This window comes from Tupaia chinensis, unplaced genomic scaffold (assembly GCF_000334495.1).
Source record: "Tupaia chinensis unplaced genomic scaffold, TupChi_1.0 Scaffold000402_1, whole genome shotgun sequence".
In the NCBI taxonomy this organism is placed as follows: Eukaryota; Metazoa; Chordata; class Mammalia; order Scandentia; family Tupaiidae; genus Tupaia; species Tupaia belangeri.
Genome location: NW_006159904.1, coordinates 5,857,037 through 5,878,086, shown reverse-complemented (window position 1 = coordinate 5,878,086; position 21,050 = coordinate 5,857,037). Strand labels below are relative to the sequence as shown.

The 21,050-nt window shown below is 47.7% G+C and overlaps 1 protein-coding gene across 1 annotated transcript in view; it reads right to left on the bottom strand.

Annotated features, from left to right (window-relative positions):
* Positions 1–12,767: 12,767 nt before the first annotated feature.
* The window catches only part of TMEM272 (transmembrane protein 272), a 13,664-nt gene continuing 5,381 nt past the window's right edge, over positions 12,768–21,050 (bottom strand). Inside the window, exons 2-3 of the mRNA XM_027774083.1 lie at positions 17,200–17,282; positions 12,768–13,645 (exon numbers count right to left, since the gene is read on the bottom strand). Of these exons, the coding sequence (XP_027629884.1) occupies positions 13,283–13,645; positions 17,200–17,282 (446 nt within the window). The 3' untranslated portion in view covers positions 12,768–13,282. The remainder of the gene's footprint in view (positions 13,646–17,199; positions 17,283–21,050) is intronic.

Genomic DNA, 21,050 nt, shown 5'->3' with positions numbered 1-21,050 from the left:
CCTGGGCCACGCTCAGGGCCGCAGGTCGCGGGGGGGAGTGGGGGGGGGGAGGATTTAGCCGGACATCAGTGAAGTGTTTGGGGAATGCCATCAGGCTCAGAAGGACAAGATGCAAAAATGTCCCTGCAATGCACCTCCTAGAATTCAGTTAGCTAGGAAATCATGTGAATGAGAAGATGAGGTACGAGATACAGCAAAGTTTTCTCTGACTAGTGGGTTTTATCATAAGGGCTGTTGTAACAACTGGGGTTTCCTAACTTACCCCACAGATGAATTCACGTAATGTCCCTGTACATCACCCCCTCCATCAGGTTGGAAACGGGCACATCGCAACAGAGCTGGCTCTCTCTCCTGGGGACTACCTCTGTTTCCAAAATCCGGACTTTGCCACTAGTTCTGCAACTTTATGTAGCGCCAGGAAGGGAGGGCCCCCTCATCTCTTCTCCCCCAAATCTTCCACCTGCCTCCCTTAACCCAAGCCGAAATAAACACGTGCAGTGTAGGGGAAAGAAGTGCAGGAGGGAAGAGTATGGGTGCTGCGTGAACCCCCTTTGCGAGCCCTCTTATGCAGGACTCAGGCACCCCTGTCCACACCTGCCCTTCCCACCAATGCCCTGTTAGAGACTGGTCTTACCGCTACTCTCACTGTAGTAACTCGGTTACATCCTGTACTGGTTTATCCAACTGTCCCAGAGGCTGAACCACTCTTACAGAAGATGTGTGGACGCCAGTTGCCCATATGGCCTGGGTACCTAGGACATAGGATCACTGCTACCCATCTTACTTGAGAATAACTTTTGAAATAATTTCTCTAGAGCATCTCGCTCCTCTGTTAAACAGGACTCAGGTTCCACTGCGTTGGTCTTATTCCTGACAGAGCAATGAAAGGAAGTTTAAACAAGTGGCATTCTGCAAAACCACCCAGCCTGGTGTGACTTGCCATGCCTGTCTGCTATGGCTGGGAGAATACTTCAGATCCCTGGGGTTGCTCACTGTGCTTTGTACACTGCTTTTTGTCTGTGATGGAAAAAGTATCAGTCCGTTCTGAATCTCACCACCTCGAAAATACACTTTCGGCTCACAGAGAGGGGATGAGAAATTGGTTTGAACTGCGAAGTCCACTGAGGGTGTCTGCAGCTGTTGGGAAGTGAAAGGGTGGATGGAAACCCAGCTCTCTCAGTGGGTCCTGGGATCCTTGGCATGCTGCTTAACCTCTCAGTCTGGTTTTTTCTTTTATTTATAAAATAGGAATGAATGCTCATCTCCTGGGGTGGTTGTGATGATTAAATGCATCCATTACAAAGAACTCAGTTTCACAGAGGTGATAAGAAAAGCCCACTTTGCTCCTGAGGTTGTCTTCTCAGTCCTTCCTTCCCCTACACTTACAGCCACGCAGCGCACATTCAATACATGCTCCATGAGTGCACAGTGTCTAAGGGTCAGTCTCAAATTTACACGCAGCCACGAGGCATTTAGTGTATGCGTTATACACATTTAATAGCCTGTTTTAAGAAAAGTCAACCTGTCTCAAAATGAACTTCCATTCCTCCTTGGGTGACGAGTAATGCCGTCATCCCTCTATCCACAGGGGATAGGTTCCAGGACACCCTGGGGATACCAAAATCCATGATCTGTAGTCGTTCACATAACATGGCATATTTGCATATTTCCTATGCACATTCTCCCATATACTTTAAATCCATCTCTAAATTACTTATAGTAATTATAATTGTTTTACTGCAATTGTAAGCTTTTTGTTATTGTTACATTATTTTTTCAGTCTATGGTTGGTTGAATTCATGGATATGGAACCTATGGATACAGAGGCCTGACTGTATGCATATTGAAACAGGGCAGGGAGGGGCCAGCAGATAGTACCATGTGGTTGGCCACGGTTTGAGTCCCGGATCCGGTGGCTTAAAACTCACGCTGGGTGTGTGTGTGCATGTGTGCCCAAAATCTAGAGACGAGAATGGAGGAAAAGGGATTGCAGCGCGGCCACCCCCCAAGGGGGTGATTTCCTTTCTGTCTCTCTGTCTCTCCGGCGATCAAACATGCCCAATAGCAAAAATCTCTCTCAAAAAAAAAGAAAGAAAAGAAATTGGGTAGGGCTGGCCAGGTGGCAGAGTGCTTAAGGTGACTGGATCTTACATGGCTAACTATGCAGTTCAAGTCCCAGACCTGGCAGACTGCAAATCACGCAAGACATGTGTGTGTGCATGCCTGGAATCCTAAGAAGGGAATGGAAAAGAAGGGATTATAGCGTGGCCACACACACACACACACACACACACACACGGGGGTGGGGGTGCTTTCTCATTCCTCTCCCCCACTGTGAGAACAAGCACCCTATGACAAAGTTTTAAAAAAGAAAAAAAGAAAAAGAAAGAGCAGCATCGAGTTAATGGGAAAAAGCTCCAGTTTGCAATGGACCCCACTGAGCTTAATTCTAGTCCAGTTTCTCCCACTGACTGATTCCCTGTGTGCTGCAGGGTACTGGTGATAGGTGTACTAAGGGCTTAGTCTGTGCTGACTGCTGTGGACTATCTCAGTTCTCACAACGACTGATGAGGTTGCTCTCACTGTTACCCCCATTTACAGGTGAGTAAACTGAGAGGGATTAGGTAACTCAGTTGAGGTCACAGTAAATACATGGGAGAGGCAGAATTGGAGACCGGGGGTATGATTCCAGAGCCCACACATTCCCCATTGTTTCATACGCTGATATGGGGCAAGACACTTAGCTTCTTTTGGGGGGGCCTTAGTTTTCTCATCTGAACAAAAAGGAGGTCAGACTGGGTATGTGCAGCCCCTTCCAGCCCCAACTCTCTTTAAGTCTAATAAGGGCATGGCATGTTAAATAAGTTAGGCCTTCTTGCTTAGTGCTTTTAAGAGCAACATTAATGTGGGCATGGTTGCTTCATTTCACCTGGTTAAAGAGCCTCCAAAGTATACCTTGTGTGTCTCTGATTCCACTTGGCCACTTAAAACAAAGAAATCATCCTCCTTTTAGTTGTTTTACATCCCTGAGGCTAATTTTGACCAAATTGGAAGGAGACGCTGAAGGTGTAGACTAAAAATTCCCTGGCTTCCTGCATGACATATCCATGATGGGAAGTCAGCATCCTCTAACACACACACACACACACACACACACGTGTTCATATCGCCTTCCACGGAAGCTCATACCAGTTCTCTAGCCAAGTTGTCATAGCAACACTAGCTGCCAATGAGATCATGGAAGACAAGGTCATAATGGCAATGGTGCCTTAATATTTTACCTGGCAAAGCCACTTAGTTAATAAGATGAATAACCATAAATCATAAGCCCATAGGAAGCCAGGTACCAGTCACTGTGCATGTTTAGTGTGCATTTGAGGGTGGGGAAGAGAAATGAAAGTGAAGGGAAAGGGACAGGAAGGAAGAGAGGAGGAGGCCGGTGCAGGGGAAAAAGGTCTCTGAAGCTGATTCTTGTCATTCTCAGTGTAGACCATGCACAGGTCTTGACCCTGCCTGTGCACAAATTAAGGAACTTGTCTCTTCCTAATGACAAGATAGGGATGGGGGGCGCGGTGTGTGTGTGTGGGGTGGACACAGGCTCCCAGCCTCAAGCACAAAAGGCTTGTAAGAAACCCAAGCAGCTGTTTTCTGGTGTTCACACCAGCTGCGGAGAGCAGCAGCCTGGGGACAACGTGCACGGCAGACGGCAGCCCACCCGCATCTGGCTCAGGGGCTGACAGTCACCTGCTAGAAGCTCCTTTCTGTTTTCCTCCCCAGGGCCCTCGATTCCCCTCATCTTTTACAGACTGGCTTGCCCCAGGCCTGTCTGTGGCCATCTGAACCAGCTTCCTGAAGAACACAGTGAGTGAAGTCTAGTTTCCACCTGGGCCCCCAGGAAGCTCTCAAGCTAATCATACCATGGGCCTCTGGCAAGGACTTTGGCAGGGGGAGCCAGGTGGGAGACTCAGTTTGTAAAGAATATTCTTTTGTACCTGTAATTTTGGACTAGGAGCATGAGTCCGTCATCGAGATTTAAAAAAAAAAAAAATGCAGCCTCAGTGGCCTCCAAGAACTGGACACGTCAGTGGTGAAACAGGCCCAAGGGAGCAGCCGTGAGCCCTGGGCCAGTCAGTCTCCATGTAGCAGCATTGATGAAAACAATTTCTCACAAACAGGGGCCCTTGTGGTGCTTAAACTCTTGATGGCTATTTCTAGGGCTTTTGTTTTCTATAAAGCAGGGTCTGTTTAGAGTGTGAAAACAGTAGGTTTCCTCTGGTGGGGTTCAGGACAGGAGTAGCATGAGAGTGAGGTTGTCGGGACTCCCTGTACAACGTGGGCCCTGTGAGGTTGTCGGGACTCCCTGGACAACCTGGGCCCACCACAGGCCTCTGGAGAAGGGCCACCAGAGCAGGCAGGCCGAGGCAGGCCCAGTGATGGGAGCGGGGATTGAGACAGAAGATCTCTGCTCTTCACGGGGCAAAAGCCAATGTCATGTTTCGGGTTTCTCATTCCGACTCGCAGAAACCGTGTCAGTTACTGAGAATGTGCCTCTTTCAACGGATCTTAGGACTATTGGTCTGGTGGGAGGCAGGCCTCTTTGTCCTGATAATGGAAAGAACTCCATGATCTAGTAAGTGGGAAAAAGCAGATTGCAGACTAACAGGAATAGCCTGACATAATTTATATAAAAGTGTGCGCATGTACGCTTCAGTATCTGTAGACATGTTGTGGGAAATCAACACTGGGTACCTTTCCTTGGGGGACTGGGACGAGGGTTGGGGTGGGGCTTGTAATCTTTTGTGTTTTACTTCATACCCTTTGACACTATTTGAATTTCTAGTAATAGCACATGTCCCTTTTATAGTAAAAACCAAGTTTTAAAAATCATTTTAGGAAAATATAAAGGATTATAAAAAGAAAGATGCTAAGAGTTAACTCATGCGTCTAGCTATGCAGGAGTAACCCTGTCATAGACCAGGTTCTCTGGAACAGTCTGAGGCAAGGCTTCATGCACAGTGACGTGTTGAGGGAGCGACCTCAAGAGACACTAGGATGAGGGTGAGGGGTGAAGGAAAAGGGGAGATGTTGAGAGCATGTGACTTCTGATGAAGACTTGCTTCCCCCTGGGCCTCCAGGGAGCTCTGGAGCATAAATAACACAAGTTTGACCTACCCTGAAATTAGGGAAGTGGGCCTTTTCTTCCTCTCTCCAACTCAGCCCTTAGCTCTGGGGACCAGCAGGGTGGGGTGGGGAGGAGAGTGATCATTTGCAGGCCTCTTGACAGTTACCACCAGTCAGCCAAGGGCAGGGACCAGGTGAGGTGCAGGTGTGAGCAACACCTGCTGCTGTGGCCCTGGTGGGGCTGGACTGATGACAGGGACCTTAAGGGAATCTGGGCCCTAGCCCCTTCCCCAGTGACTTGGGAATTAGACTGAAATGGCTTCCTCATAAACAAATTCATGAACTGGAAATCAATTTATAAAATACTTTTTTTCTTCTTTCTCTCTCTCTCTTTTTTTTTTTTTCTTTTTTGACCATGGACAAGTACAGGCTACAGCACATCTTAGAAGCTGAAAATACTAAAATGAGAAATACAGAGTAAACAGATCAGTTTGGAAAACTCCAATGCGACTGTAGGAGTTCTGCAGTCACAGAGAAAGTCACTGGAAGGCCGGAGATTTCTTCCTCTCTCCAACTCAGCCCTTAGCTCTGGGGACCAGCAGGGTGGGGTGGGGAGGAGAGTGATCATTTGCAGGCCTCTTGACAGTTACCACCAGTCAGCCAAGGGCAGGGACCAGGTGAGGTGCAGGTGTGAGCAACACCTGCTGCTGTGGCCCTGGTGGGGCTGGACTGATGACAGGGACCTTAAGGGAATCTGGGCCCTAGCCCCTTCCCCAGTGACTTGGGAATTAGACTGAAATGGCTTCCTCATAAACAAATTCATGAACTGGAAATCAATTTATAAAATACTTTTTTTCTTCTTTCTCTCTCTCTCTTTTTTTTTTTTCTTTTTTGACCATGGACAAGTACAGGCTACAGCACATCTTAGAAGCTGAAAATACTAAAATGAGAAATACAGAGTAAACAGATCAGTTTGGAAAACTCCAATGCGACTGTAGGAGTTCTGCAGTCACAGAGAAAGTCACTGGAAGGCCGGAGAAGAGGAGTGACAGCTCAGAGCTACCACAGAGGGCAGAGCTGCCCACGAAGGACACTGGGTGTTCTGGCCCAGCTATTGACGCTTGTAGCGGCTTTAAAAATAAAAATGGCCATAGGACACCTTCTGGAGACAGAGACAGAGAGAAAGCACCCCGCAAGGGAAGATGGCCATGCCACAATCCTGTCTCCATTCCCCTCTCGGATTGTGGGCACACGGGTACATGTGCCCAGCATGTTTTTAATGCCACCAGTCTGGGACTTAAGTGCATAGTCAGCCATGTGGGGTCTAATACCTTAACCACCACCACACACACACACACAAAAAAAAAAAACACTTTATGGACAATGTGTATCTTGTCACTGATTATACCCTTTTTAAAAATAAAATATACTTACCAGAGAGCACACTCTACAGAGAGAGAGAAAGCACTCTCCCAATGGGGAATGGTCGCATCCTGATCCCTTCTCCTCCATTTCTCCATCCTGTCTGGACTTTCAGCGTGCAGGCTGCACTGGGATTTGAAACATATGGTCTGCCATGAGGGACCTGGCTGCATTAACTACTAGACCACAGAGGCAGCCCACCCCCTTTTACAAATTTAGTTTATTTCTTCCATGAGAGAAGGAGACCGGCACTTCTAACAGGGTCTGCTGCAGTCACTCCAGTTTCAGCCAGCCAGTGTCACAGGTACATGTGCTCAGGGAGGTCCCAAGACACGAATGCAGGACCCCTCCCATGAGGCCTGTTGCCTTACTGCTGCACCACCATCTGGCCCCTGTATTCCCTTTCTGCTTTGGTTAATTTTTTTTATTTTAATTTTTTGAGACTTTTGCTATAGGGTGTGTGCGCTCACCAGACAGACAGAGAGAGACAGAGAGACAGAAAGTGAGAAATCACCCCCCAGGGGGGATGGCCATGCCGCAATCCCTTCTCCTCCATTCTCCTCTCGGGATCTTGGGCATGCACGCACACAGGCCCAGCGTGAGTTTTAAGCCACCAGGTCCGGGACGTGAACCACGGTTGACTACATGGGAGTCCAGCGACATAGCCATTACGCTAACTGCTGGTCCCTCTGCTTTGGTTGTTGAGAAAACTCAAAAGGCAGTTATGATTCCAGGACTAACCAACCTGGGAAAAAGGCCTAGTAAAGGCAGGGATTGATCTAGAAGGGTGTATCATAAGGCCTAAAATTCCATGGGCTGTCTTGACATCTTTGAGCTGTACATGGGTCCAGAGACCCTGCCCTGCCCTCGCTAGGTATGCCCCGACCCAGCAGAAAAGCCTCCCCACCAGGTTAGATCCCCTGTCAGCTGAACTGGCTACACGTCACCCAGTCCCCAACCTGATAGGTTTGACCTCCCTGCCAGTCTGTGAAATTATTCCAGTAAGTCCATCACAGCCTCCCATGAGAACCCAGGATTCACTCACCCACTTGTTACTATAAAGCATAACCCCCATGGCCGCTTCCGCCTCCTTGCGTTCCTGAATCAAGCCCCATAGGCCTTTATGGTGTGCTATGTCCTCCTCCCCCAGCTGGGCATATGCCACTACTAAACTGCTGTCAATGCGTTCAATTTGGGCAAGGAGTTGTATTCAGCCACCTCAAACTATTAGGACCCCTCCTTCACCCTTGATACCTACGTGACCAGGATAGAGGGATGTGCTGGGTCCCGAGGCTTTTTGGAAGCCTGGTTAGAATATACTGCATGTTCCAGCCCTTCATACGAGCAGACAGGCCACGTTGCCTTTCCTTTGCCCATGACAACGCAGTACGTTTGCAACTGTGCAAGCTGACTGCTGTAACAAAGGAATTCTCATAGAGAAAACTCTAGAAGATGTATTTGGAAAGCATCCTCCTTTTTCACTTCTGCTCACTATGGCAGAAGGCTGCCTCCTAATATAGCCAGGATAACTTGGCAGCTGTTGATGTGAGGCTAACCTGAAAAGCCAGCTACTGAAATCCGATCTCTTAAAGAGAGATGCGGTTTCTTCACAAAACGAGAGATCACCTATAGAATCATTAAGAAGGGTTTCCTGTTCATTTCTTTTAAGAATCTCCTCTATAGACTCATGTACACATCTGAGGATTATAAGTTTTATGAAGCAAAAATTTGCCAAGAACAGGCCCCTGGTGATTGTTAGCTTTTGTGTACCTTGTCTGTACCTCCGGAATCCCACTGGAAGACAGAACAAATGAAGCATCTCAATGATTGGAGGATTCTCTTCCCCCAGGGTATTCAAAGAAAACACTGGGGAACAAATCATACAGTTTATTTCATCGGCAATGAAAAAGGCCCACAAGAAACGAAGCACACAATTCACTCATACAAAAACAAAAGCTGTTTACCGCTTTGCCTCTTCTCACACCAAACAAGGTGGAAACGACATGAAGAATGGAAAGGAGCATCGTGTCACCTTCATGGTCACAACCAAGGTGGCCCACCCTGGATCAGTCCACATTCCATGTGTGGCCTGAGTGCACCCGTGGTTTTCTGGCCCCTGAATCAGAATCTCTAGGGGTTGTGAGTCTGCATTGGAAAGAAACCCCTGGGTAATTCCGATGATTCACTGAGGGCTGAGAACCAATGATGTAGCTGAACTCAGTGCATGGCCCCATTTTTACTGCTTTTGACTCCATTCTTTCTTTCTTTCTTTTTTTTTGTAAGAGTTTTTTGCTATAGGGACTGTGCACTCAGAGAGACAGAGAGAGCAAGAAATCACCCCCCAGAGTGGATGGCCACACTGAAGTCCCTTCTCCTCTCTTCTCCTCTCAGGACTCTGGGCAGGCACACACAAGCACCCAGGGTGAGTTTAAGCAGCCAGGTCTAGGACTCGAAGTACGGTCAACCACGTGAGAGTTTAGCGGCGTAACCATTACGCCATCTGCTGGTCCCTCGACTGTCATTTCTATAACATTCAGGGTAAGAATCATTTCTAGAATGATGCCCAATGCAGCAAAGAAAATTAAATGACTTCAACATACAGTTTATCTTCGCTGCAGTCTTTTCCCAGAAAGGAACAATTATTGCTCTCTGCCATATGGATCCGTCCCCTTGTGTTTTCATAGCGTTTAGAAAGCTCAGGTATTCCTGTTTATTTCCCCAGAGACACCATTGCCTCACCGTGTGCCCACTGAGGACACATGGCCGCGGACCCATCTCTTTGGGTCAGCCTTGGGAAGACACTTTATTTTGCAGAGACATACAGCCTGTTCAACATCAGTGCCAAATGCCTATTTCAGGCCCTACCAGCGATTATAGTCAAAAGTTTCTTGTGCTTTCGTCTACCAAACTTTTCTCCCAGGTAAACGATGCTAGGAGGGGATCCCTCACAGGGCATGCTGCCATCACTTCCTAGACAGTCCGAATGTTACCTCTGGATTGAGCCGGACATCCAAAGGACACAGTTGTAAATCTTGGCTCCGGAATATCTTCTTAAAGTGTGCCTGATCATAACCATCTCTCCATCCATTCAGAAGACCCTAGTACATGATGAAAGTCACCGATGGAGTGACTCCGTGATGAACTCTATGAACCGATCGATGCACATGGACCTTTTCCTTCCTATGTAGCCTGTGTTTCCAGGTAGGAGTGTTTTTCATTCCAGGGAAAATGTGCAACTGATAACCAATCATTGTATCTTCCTTACCACTTTGGTGGCAAGGAAACATAAAGCCAAGAACTTAGTCCAGGCTTTAGGCCTCATTTCAAACCGATGACCAATATTCCCTATTGCAGTGGTGGCGGGGGCTGGTACATGAGCATGAACACCCTCCCCCACTCTCTCTAGTAAAGAGCAAGATTCTGGCAGTGTCCCAGGGACCCCACGCCTACCAGAACAGAATAGAATCTCTGACCTTTAACACACCTGGCTGACTACTGATTACCCAAACTACAAACCACTATCTGCCACCTGCAATAGGCAAGAAAAGGCCAGACAGAGCTTTTCCTGGGCTCTTTGCCACGGCTCCAGCAACAGGCGCCCCAGAGCATTCAGGTGGAAGTGGTGCAAGGGTCCCTGGGCTCAGGTCTTCAATGCTCACGGCCGAGGAAGTGTTGACCATCTGCTGTCCTCAGTGGAGAGGAATCCAGCAAACCCTCTCCCAGGCCAGACTCCTCCCTGTAAGTCACTCATGAGACTCCCAGCAGTGTCTCAACCCCACCACCAGGCGAGGTCAGCCCTGGGATGTGAGTGGGAGAACCTGCATTTGCTGGGTCAGAACTCAGGAGCGGCCCCCAGAGGACCGTCTGGGCAGAGCTGTCAATCATGGCCCAGCTATTGCTCTCCTCCCTCCCATTCCACCACAGCTCTTGCGCCCCAGAGTCTGAGAATCACGCTCAGCACCACGCACAGCTGTGACGGCAGCAAGTGGGAGAACACAGCTGTGTGCCACCCTCAGCTAGGTAGTGTGGGAGGGAGGGGTTGTGTAGGGGAGGGAGGCGGGTGAGCAAGTACCTGCTTCTGTTTCCCCAAAAGGGATCCAGAGGGCCATCCACCTCCAGGAGAACGGAGCGCGGCTTTTCCACACTGTCTCTGTAGGCTTGGCTTACTTTTTCAGGAAGGAACCTGAATACTCCTTTCAAGTCCCCTGCTCAGGAGTTAGGGCCAGGGACACACTGATGGATGTGTGGCCACCACGGGGCTTAGACGGCTAATGGTTACATCGCTGGGCTCCCATATGGTCATGGTTGATCGCAGTTAAGGTCCCAGACTGGTGACTTGAAACTCACGCATGTGTGTGCATGCGTGCCCAAGATCCTGGGAAGAGAAGGGATTGCAACGTGGCCAAATCTAACACACACACACACACACACACATACACACACACACGCACACATCGGGGGTTTGATTCCCTCTCCTGTCTCTGTCTCTCTCTTCCCAGTCAGTGCACTTGGCAAAAAATAAAAACAGAAGAGAAAGAAAGAAAAAGGGTTCCTTGGCTTTCCACTTTATTTGTGTCCAGACACTGGCTTAGTGACTAGGAGGAACCGTGGAACACCTGCCTGCCCAGTGTCTAAGCCTGCAAACTCTCCCGGGTCCCCCATGTGGATTGCGCAGCGTGGGGGCACAGTGGGGGCGGAATCCAGCAGCACAGACAGGGCAGGATCTGCAAGCTGGACACCCTCTGGGTCTTCCAGAGCCCAAGAGAAACTGAAAGCACCCTGCCCAGGTGGACCTGGGCAGGATCAGGGCTGTTGCCTTTTTCACCAGCAGAGGGCGCACTGTGCAAGACCAACGGGGACGCCGGGTGACAGTGCTTCCAAAGTCCAGTGGGAGGTCTCCATGAGACCCACGGGTCCTCTTTTAAACCACGGAGAGGAGTGAGCCTCTTGGCTCGTGCTGACATTTCTCCTAAAGGGAAGTGCCTCACATTGACGGCCACTCAGGGATTGGTTTGATTAAAAAGAAAAAAGGGCAGCTCAGCATTGTGTGAACATGCAGACAAGCTGTGCACGCAACTCAGATGGAAGCACAATCACCCAGGTGCCATGCTGTCCTGGCACTGCCGCTAGAAGCATGACGGCGTCGTCATCAAAAATTCCAAAGCGCAGGGAACCAGCAGTTAGCGTAATGGCTATGTCGCTGGACTCCCACGTAGTCGACCGCGGTTTGTGTCCCGGACCCGGTGGCTTAAAACTCACGCCGGGCGCGTGTGCGTGCGTGCTCAAGATCCCGAGAGGAGAATGGAGGAGAAGGGATTGCGGCGTGACCATCCCCCCTGGGGGGTGATTTCTCGCTTTCTGTCTCTATGTCTCTCTCTGTCTGTCTGGCGAGCGCACACGCCCTACAGTGAAAATCTCTCAAAAAAAAAAAATTCTAAAGCGCAGATGATTTTGGTGGAAGGAGAAGCGGACCCTGTACTGCAGCTCCAGGAACGTCACCTTTTTTTTTGTGTGTGTGAGGTTTTTGCTATCGGATGCGTGCGCTTGCCAGAAAGACAGACAGAGACAGAAAGCAAGAAATCACCCCAACCCCCAGCCCCCAGGGGGAATGGCCACACAGCAATCCCTTCTCTTCCATTCTCCTCTCGGGATCTTGGGCACACACACACACACGTGCCCGGCGTGAGTTTAAGCAATTGGGTCGGGGACTCGGACCGCGCTCAACTACAGGGGAGTCCAGCGACATAGCCATTTCGCTAACTGCTGGTCCTGGAACATCACCTCTTAAGAACAGCACAAGAAGGAACATGGGTGGTTGCTGCTTAAAGTTGTCCTAGTCTTCAAAACTTTCTGTCCTTAAAGAGTAGAGGAGTTCCTGTATGACATACATGTTTGGAAACAAAAACACCTATACTGATGACCCATAATTCATGCAATCCAACCAGAAGCACAGAAAACTGATTTACACCGCACGGCCATCAGCAAATTGCAGAGATGCACACAGACAACCAGGGCAAGGAGCAGACTCAAGGCCGACCAAGGCCCTGCAGTACAACACACAGAGCACCCTACGGTAACGGCCGCTCTCTGCAACACCAGGTTACAGGCCGGCCCAGAGCACAGCGGCTGTCTTGGCCTCAACAGATTTTCTGGCTATCCTTGGAGTGTCTCCACCCAGTAAACCCATCTGATGTGGAGTGGAAAGAAACTGCTCCTTAAGTTTCCCAAAGGCAGCTGGAGTCATTAAAAGAGCATCTTTCTCCTTTCCGTAACAGAAGTCATCACAGCAAGTGAAGCTCCGTCCAGTCTGACAGCCTGTGCTCTTTCTAAAACCTCCTGGTGCCAGTGGCTGAATGACAGCAGCAGGAGCAACATCAAACTTGAGTAACAGTCATCGTGCTGATTTAAAAGGGCCCCCCATTTCTTGCCTTCCTCTCCTTATCCCCTCAGAATTCCTACTCTGGAAGGGGTAAAAGTGCTTTTCCCCTGTCCAGCAGGTACAGTTAGCCTGGCCCACTCTAGGTATCATGGGTTCTTCTCCCCTGTCCCTGCTCCCCCTTCCTCTCCATCCAGCTTGTTTTTGTTCTTTTTCAGTGCATTTCGGTAGTTTCTTAAATGCCTGTAGGGTAGGTTTGGGCTTTACGACATGTCCTTCTCCTGAAACTGTGTATGCGTGTGTGCTCATGTGTGTGTGGTGCGCCTGTGCACGTGCAGGCAGATGTGCTGGAGAGCGGGGTCCTCAGTCTTCACTGGCAGCAAATCTCCACCTGGAACACACATAGACACAGCCGCTGCACAGGATGAGTAAGGCCAGCACAGTGTGACTGAGCAGGAGGACCCCTACCGCAAACAGGTACAGGGTTTTGTCACAGTAATCTTGAGGCTGCTGGAAAGGGGCAATAAAATCAGGCAGGAACACCGAAAAGACCCAGTAATTTCCCAGGATGAACCAGAGGAAGAGGAAAAGGCTGAGGATGAGGTGGATGTAGTATTTGTGTGCATTCTGCCTCCAGGGATACTCGTCGTCATCATCATCATCGATCACCACGGCCTTGGACAGAAGCCGCCTCATCCTGGTGGAGTCATAGAGCAGGAGAGATACCTGGAATGTGGTATTGAGCGAGGGTTGCAGGGCACAGCAGTGAGGGACAGGGGAGAGAGAGAGAGAAAGTGTCATGAAAAGTACACACGCTGAAGCTAGAAATGCCATCAAGGAGTAAAATTTAATACTGAAGAATTTGAACTGGCAAGGATGAAGGCATAACTCCATAGTCAGCATCCCCTGCAGCATTTCCCCTGTAGATAAGTGAGTTATTTTGGTCAGGGGGTTGGCTGACCATCACCTCTGTGGCAAGGCTCGGACCCTTGGTTCCCTCCCATTGTCCCAGTATAGTTGTACCTCACACAATGGCCTAACAACGATGCCTGGTCCAGACTTGAGGACCTCAGCCCCTGTGTCTTATGAGGAACTCCTAGCAGACTTTCCCCTGCCACTTCCTTCCAGATCATTTCATAGACCTGGCCAACCCTAGGTTTCATGGGTTCTCCTCCTCGACCCTGCTCCCCCTTCTCCATCCCACTTATTTTTGTTCCTTTTCTTTTTTTTTTTGGAGAGATTTTTGCTATAGGGCGTGTGCACTCGTCATACAGACAGAGAGAGAGACAGAGGCGGAAAGCGAGAAATCACCCCCCAGGGGAGATGGTCATGCCGCAATCCCTTCTCCTCCATTCTCCTCTCGGGATCTTGGGCACACATGCACACGCGCCCGGCGTAAGTTTTAAGCCACCAGGTCCGGGACACGAACCGCGGTCAACTACGTGGGAGTCCAGCAACATAGCCATTACGCTAACTGCTGGTTCCCCCTTGTTCTTTTTCTTGAATTCACAGAAGCTCTCATCTATTCTTCTGTCCTGGTATGATGACTATTAGTACTTTCTTAGATTTCAAAATTGTCCTGGTTTGAATGATAAATTATATAGTCAATTTATCCAAACTCACAGGTATACAGATGTTAAGTATCACATAATACTTCATTTACTAGTCACTCTGGGACCAGCAGATGGTGTAGTGGTTAGTGGCTGGACTCCCACATAGTCGACCGTGGTTCGAGTTCTGGACGTGGTGGCTTAAAACTCATGCCAGGCACATGTGTGTGCATGCCCAAAATCCTGATGAGAGAATGAGGGTGAAGGGATTGTGGTGTGGTCACCTGCCCAAGGGGTGATTTCTTACTTTCTGTCTCTCTCTGTCTCTCCAGTGAGTGCACATGCCTTATAGCAAAAATATCTTCAAAAAAATAATAAACTTATCAGTCACTCTAATATTGTCTATTTCATTTATTTAATTAAAAAAAAATTTTGCCAGAGGGTGCACATGCTCATCAGAGAAATACAGAGAAAGAGAGGGAGAGAGAGAGTGAAAAAGCACCCCTCGGGGGGAGTGGTCATGCCGTAATCGCCTTTTCCTCCATTTCCCCCTTCCTTTCAGGATTTTTGGCACACATACCACATGTGCCCAATGTGTTTCTCAAGTTGCTGCGCCCAGGACTCGAACTATGATGTTGACCACATGGAGTTCAACCACCTCAACTACCACAACAACGTCTAGACCTATTTATTTATTTTTTAAAAGTGGGCCACAGGGGCCAGCCTGTGGTGTGGTGGTTAAGGTGCTGGACTCCCACATGACTGGCTGCAGCTTGAATCCCAGACACAGTGGCTTGAAAAATCATGCTGGACACATGTCCGTGCATGCCTAAAATTCCGAGAGCAGACCTGAGGAGAAAGGATTACAGTGTGGTCATTCCTCTGGGCAGTGATTTCTCATTTTCCCTCTCTCTGTCTCTCCAGTGAGCGCACGCACCCTATGGCAAAAACGAAACAAAACGAAACAACCCTTTAGTAGGGCCATGACCTACTAAATTCATTTCATGATCTTTTAACGGGTCATGATCCTCAGTTCTTTTTGGGCACTCTGGGAAATGTCAACTTACTTTGTATGTTTCTCTTAAATAAAATGCAATACCGTGGTGCTATGATGCATTTCACAAAGGATTCTGGGAGTCAGTACATAGCGTTGGATGAGTTACACAAAGCAGTCTCATCGGGAGTGAACTTCTGCCTCAGGGGACACTGTAAACCTGTTGCCACTGCTCTAATGATTGTAGACTCACTGTGTATTACCTCTCCAGGATAAGCACAAAAATTTAATTTGGTTCAAATAGTTTTAGGTTGCCAGGGGGAAAAATCAATGCTGTTTATTAGGGCTCTAGTTGTTCATTAAAATAAATTACCTTTGGGCTCTGGGCTGGTTTTCATAAAGGAAAAGTTTACTGTTATTATGAGGAACAGACCCAATGGGCAGTACCATCTTGGAAAGGAAAGTGCCACTTGGAAACTGATGATGAGGTAGCCGAGGGAGAGAGAATACGGCAGAGGTAATTACTGCTGAAAACTTTGCCCTTGTTTTGAGCATCTCTATGGTGCACAAACCATCAGAGCCTTCCCCTAACACCATGGGGCAACAAGGGACATGCAGCCCCACTGAGCTGAGAGCCTTTGGGTTTCTCCAGTGGGTCCCATAGGGATATTGTTATCAGGACGATCGTGTGTACATTCCAGAGCATTGTCCACTGGACTGCTGCCGGGTGAGGAATTTAATAGTGAGGTAACCCGAGACATGAAAGGCTCCAAAGGTTGGCCCCAAATCAGGCATTTCCCAAGACAGAGCTGAGCTCATAGCTACCACTTGCACTCAAGCAAAACAATCTTTTAGACATTCCTTTGATGTCTTAGATCAATAGCATGACCAATGTATAACACTCTTGATTTTGTTTTCCTTTGTGTTATTGCTTTATTTTTATGAAATCATTTCGGAAGAATAGATATTTGTGTTTTCTGGCTTTGATACAGGATGTTATGAGGTGAGTTTGGATGGTTGGGAAATATCATCGATAAAGGAGGTTGACCTAAGGTTCTTTTGGAAGGCATGACATTTCTGTGGGCCAGAGGTTTTGGAAACTTAACATAGGCTGTGCACGACCCTAGGATATCTTCTTCAGTTACTTGTCCTATTTAGACAGATATCAGTACAACCCAGGAGCAAAACAGCTCCCTCTACTGGCAAGCTTGAGAGTCACTTCTGTCCTGAGACCTCAGAGTTTAATGGTTGGTTGCTGACTGCAGCCAATTAATTCTGTTAATCAATTAAGAAGTAGGAGCTATAGTTAAAAACAGAAATACTAACTGCTAAAATCAAACACAACCAAATGCAAACTTTGCTGTCCTAAACAGGAAATGTTTTTTTTTTTTTTAAAAAGCACAGAGAGAGCCCACGATTCCATTGGCTGAATTCAGCAGAAGAACTGGCAGTCGTTGACTTCTCCACATCCACTCTTATTAGATCAAAGCCACAGCTTTACGCACTGAACTCAACAGCAGGAAGGAAGCTATGCAAAAAGGCACAGCCTTGGGTGAGTGCCCCTCATCTAGAAAAATTCACGTCTTCGAAGCCAGCCCTGTCATTTCAACGACTGAGCAACTAAGCGTAGGAGGAAGTTGTTCTGGCACCCTTGTGAATAGCATTAACGGATACATTCCACGGTGCGTCAGTTCAGTTTCTGCAAGGACTATACACAGCAGATAAGTATACTTTACCTTTAAGGTACCGACGATCCCACCCACTAGCAAATATAAAGGAATGAGGGGCTGGATAGGGCAGTCCTCCAGAAACTTCATTCCTGCACGGACAAACGGAAGAGGAGTGAGAGGAATGCATTCCAGAACACAAAGCCCAGCCATGAAAATGTGCCACACACCTACCAAAACTACAGTGTTGATCACACAACCCTAAGCTGACGGATCTGCTTGGTCTCTCCAGCCCCCTGATCCTCGGGATGCTCAGTGGACTGACATGACAGAGGCCACTCTCTTGGCAGAATGGCGATGAATGCACCAGACAGAGCAGGGACCAGATGTTGCCACACCTTTTGTTTGGCTCTAAACTGGCTATGGATGTGCTCTGCTCTTAGGAAAAGTCAAATGTATGACAGTCCATGTTTTCAAGGAATCGTCTTACAAAAAAGATTCAAAGAATCCCTTTAAATATCCAGTTCCCTTGGTATGCTTAAAATAAGATTCAGTTTAAGAGTCACATTCCCCAGGTGCATCCACTGTGTAAACTGAGGCTCTCAATCATGTTGCTTCTAGCAGCGACCAGGTGGCAGGGAGAAGCTGGCAGAAACCCGCCTGTCCTTGTGCAGCAAGCCCTCTGCAAGCTAGTCCCGGTCACCAGATCATCACCACAGAGTATTTCACTCACTGGACCCCAAGCCAGGGAACATGTGCTTGCCAACATATACTTAGAAGCTAGACATGTGTACTCAGAAACCAAACCACCCAGACTCCACCTTTTTTTTTTTTAATTAACTTTTAAAATTATTATCATTTTTAATTTGCTATAGGGCATGTGCACTCACCAGAGAGAGAGAAAATAAGAAAGCAAGCCACAGGTTTGGGACTCGAACCGCAGCCGGCCATGTGAAAGTCCAGCACCTTAACTACCATGCCACCTGCTGGCCCGAGTCTACCCTTTCTTGATGGAATTTTCTCTGCTGAAAGCAATGCTCTCTCATTTTCTCAGGCCTTTGTCTTACAGGCCTGTTTTAACCAGCGGTATGTCGTATCTATTTAAATACAGGAAAGAAATGCTTGTCCCCTCACTGACCATTCTGGCTCCACTGACCAGGCTCAGGATGGGTTCCAATGCACATCTCTGCTGAGCACAGATTCTGGCTGTCCAGCGTATGCCCCTCATTCATTGCTCAGCTTCTTTGTGGGTACAAGGGCTAGGTGACTAGTTCTGACCAATGGACAGTTGTACGATGTGGGGCCGAAGCATTAAGAAGTGCATACAAGCTCCTTCAGTGATGGCCCTGCTTTACCACTGAAAAACCGAAGGCTGAGATGGCCAACTCTAAGACAGAGGCCGCTTGGAGTACAAAGCTATTATATTCCTTGGGGAGAGCCGGGGTTGGGGGGGGGCGGTTCCGATCCACAGTGGAATTTGCATAAGCAAGAAATAAAACTTGATAGTGTTAAGTCACTGAGGTTCCAGGGTTAACTCTTTACTGCAGCACACTCATAATCTCCTGACTAATGTCTTTGCCAGCGGAGTCCAAGAAAAGGAATTCTCACTGAAGAACCAAAGGCTCCTATTCCAACGACATGGAAAGTTTTAGCTTCATTTTGACATTCTGTTGCCCACAAATGCCTTGGTACTTCTGCAGAAGTAGACCATTTTCCCATGGTTACATCGTATACCACTGAAATGAATGAAAATGTCTAGGTGCACAGAGAGCCATAAAGCCAGAGCCCAAACCGGAGGAGAGGTGAATATATACATTGATCCAATCGTCAACCTACAGAGACTTCTCTGTCTCGTTATCTCTGATACTTGGCTGAATTTGTTGTTAGATGGAAATATTTTCCAAGTCTCAAAGTAACCTTTTCATGTGCAGACCTTTAAGTACTTGATGCCAAATTTGTTGGATATAAACTGCCTTTCAATTCAAAGCCCAGCTGTGAAATGAGCATTGACTAATGACTTATATATCGGCTCATTTCTAATGAATAAAAACAGCTGCTACTCACAGGAGAGTCAATCAGTGCACAGATGGCTTAAAAGGCTTCAAATAAATTTAATAAAAGCCATCTTTCCCCCTGTATTTTTCACTTATGGGGGAGGACCTACCTTAACTCTAGATGTTCTTTTTGTTTAATCTATAATATTATAATTTCCTTTACTTTCTTTTTTTTTTTTTTTGGAGAGGTTTTTGCTATAGGGCGTGTGCGCTCGCCAGAAAGAGAGACAGAGACACAGAAAGCGAGAAATCAACCTCCAGGGTGGAGGGCCACGCCACAATCCCTTCTCCTCCATTCTCCTCTCGGGATCTTGGGCACACATGCACACGCGCCCAGCGTGAGTTTAAGCCACTAGGTCTGGGACTCGAACTTCGGTCGACTACATGGGAGTCCAGCGACATAGCCATTTCACTAACAGCTGGTCCCTCTCCTTTGTAATACTGATAACAACTACTAGATACAGTGATTTTTCTTTTCTTTTTTTGAGGGTCAATATTATATTTGATTTTTACTTTTTTATTGAAGTAAAATATCTAAATAAAAAGTTGCCATTTTAATCATTTTGTGTATAATTCAGTGACATTAATTACATTCACCATCTTGTGCAACCATCATCACTATTTCCAAAACGTTTTCATCACCCCAAATACAAACTCTATAACCAATAAGCAGTACCTTTCCAATACCTCCTTCGTGTGGCTGATGTATTGATTTTAATACTGAACATCTCTTATGATCAAGCCACTAATTCCAAGTCCATGAGAATTGGCTTTGTGGGATCTTATCTCGTTAATGCAGCCTGTTGGTTCCAGTTAAGTTTGTTTGCAGGATAATGCGCACAGGTTCCAAACGCTAAAGTTCCCTTATGCAGTAGATTTTGCATAGAACACTCTTTGAAGGAAACTCCTGACATCCTAAGCAGAGTAATATCTAACATCGTACAAATTTTCCTTGAAAGAGCAGAGCAATAAAATAATACTTTCTGGAGAGGTTTTTCTTTGCCTTAGGATGTGTAGACTCATAGACAGAGAAAGAGAAAGAGACAGAGACAGTGACAGGAAAGTAAGAAAGCACCCTCCCAGGGGGAATGGCCATGCTGCAATCCCTTCTCCTCCATTCTCCTCCTAGGATCTTGGGCCCGCTCGCACACATACCCGGCATGAGTTTCAAGCCACCGAGTCTGGGACTGGAAACATGGATGGCCATGTGGGAGTCCAACAACATAACTGCTACACCATCTGCTGGTCCCAATCTTTTTTTTTTTTTTTTAATTTTTTAATTTGCCAGAGGGTACATGTGCTCACCAGAGAGAAGAGAGTGAGAGAGAGAAAGAAAGAAAGGGAGAAAGAGCGAGAAAGCACCACCCATGGATAATAGTCATGCCATAACCCTTCTCCATTTCTCCCTCCTTTCAAGATTTTGAGCATACGCACACACATGCCCAGTGTGTTTTCCAAGCTACCAGGTCCAGGACTTGAACTATGTATCAGCCACGTGGGATCCAGGCACCTTAGCCATCATACCACTGGCTGGCCCAATACATGTTAATTTTTGAACTGCACTCTTCTAATGATAGCTTCTGAACTTACTGAGGTTGTTGAATTGTTTGCCCTTATACTGAACAGCGCAGACCTATTTTGGTTCTGTGCACACTCTGAAAATGTTGTTGTTGGGAACCAGCAGTTAGCGTAATGACTATGTCGCTGGACTTCCACGTAGTTGACCGCGGTTCGCATCCCAGACCCGGTGGCTTAAAACTCACGCCGGGCGCGTGTGTGTGCGTGCTCAAGATCCCGAGAGGAGAATGGAGGAGAAGGGATTGCGGCGTGACCATCCCCCCGGGGGGTGATTTCTCGCTTTCTGTC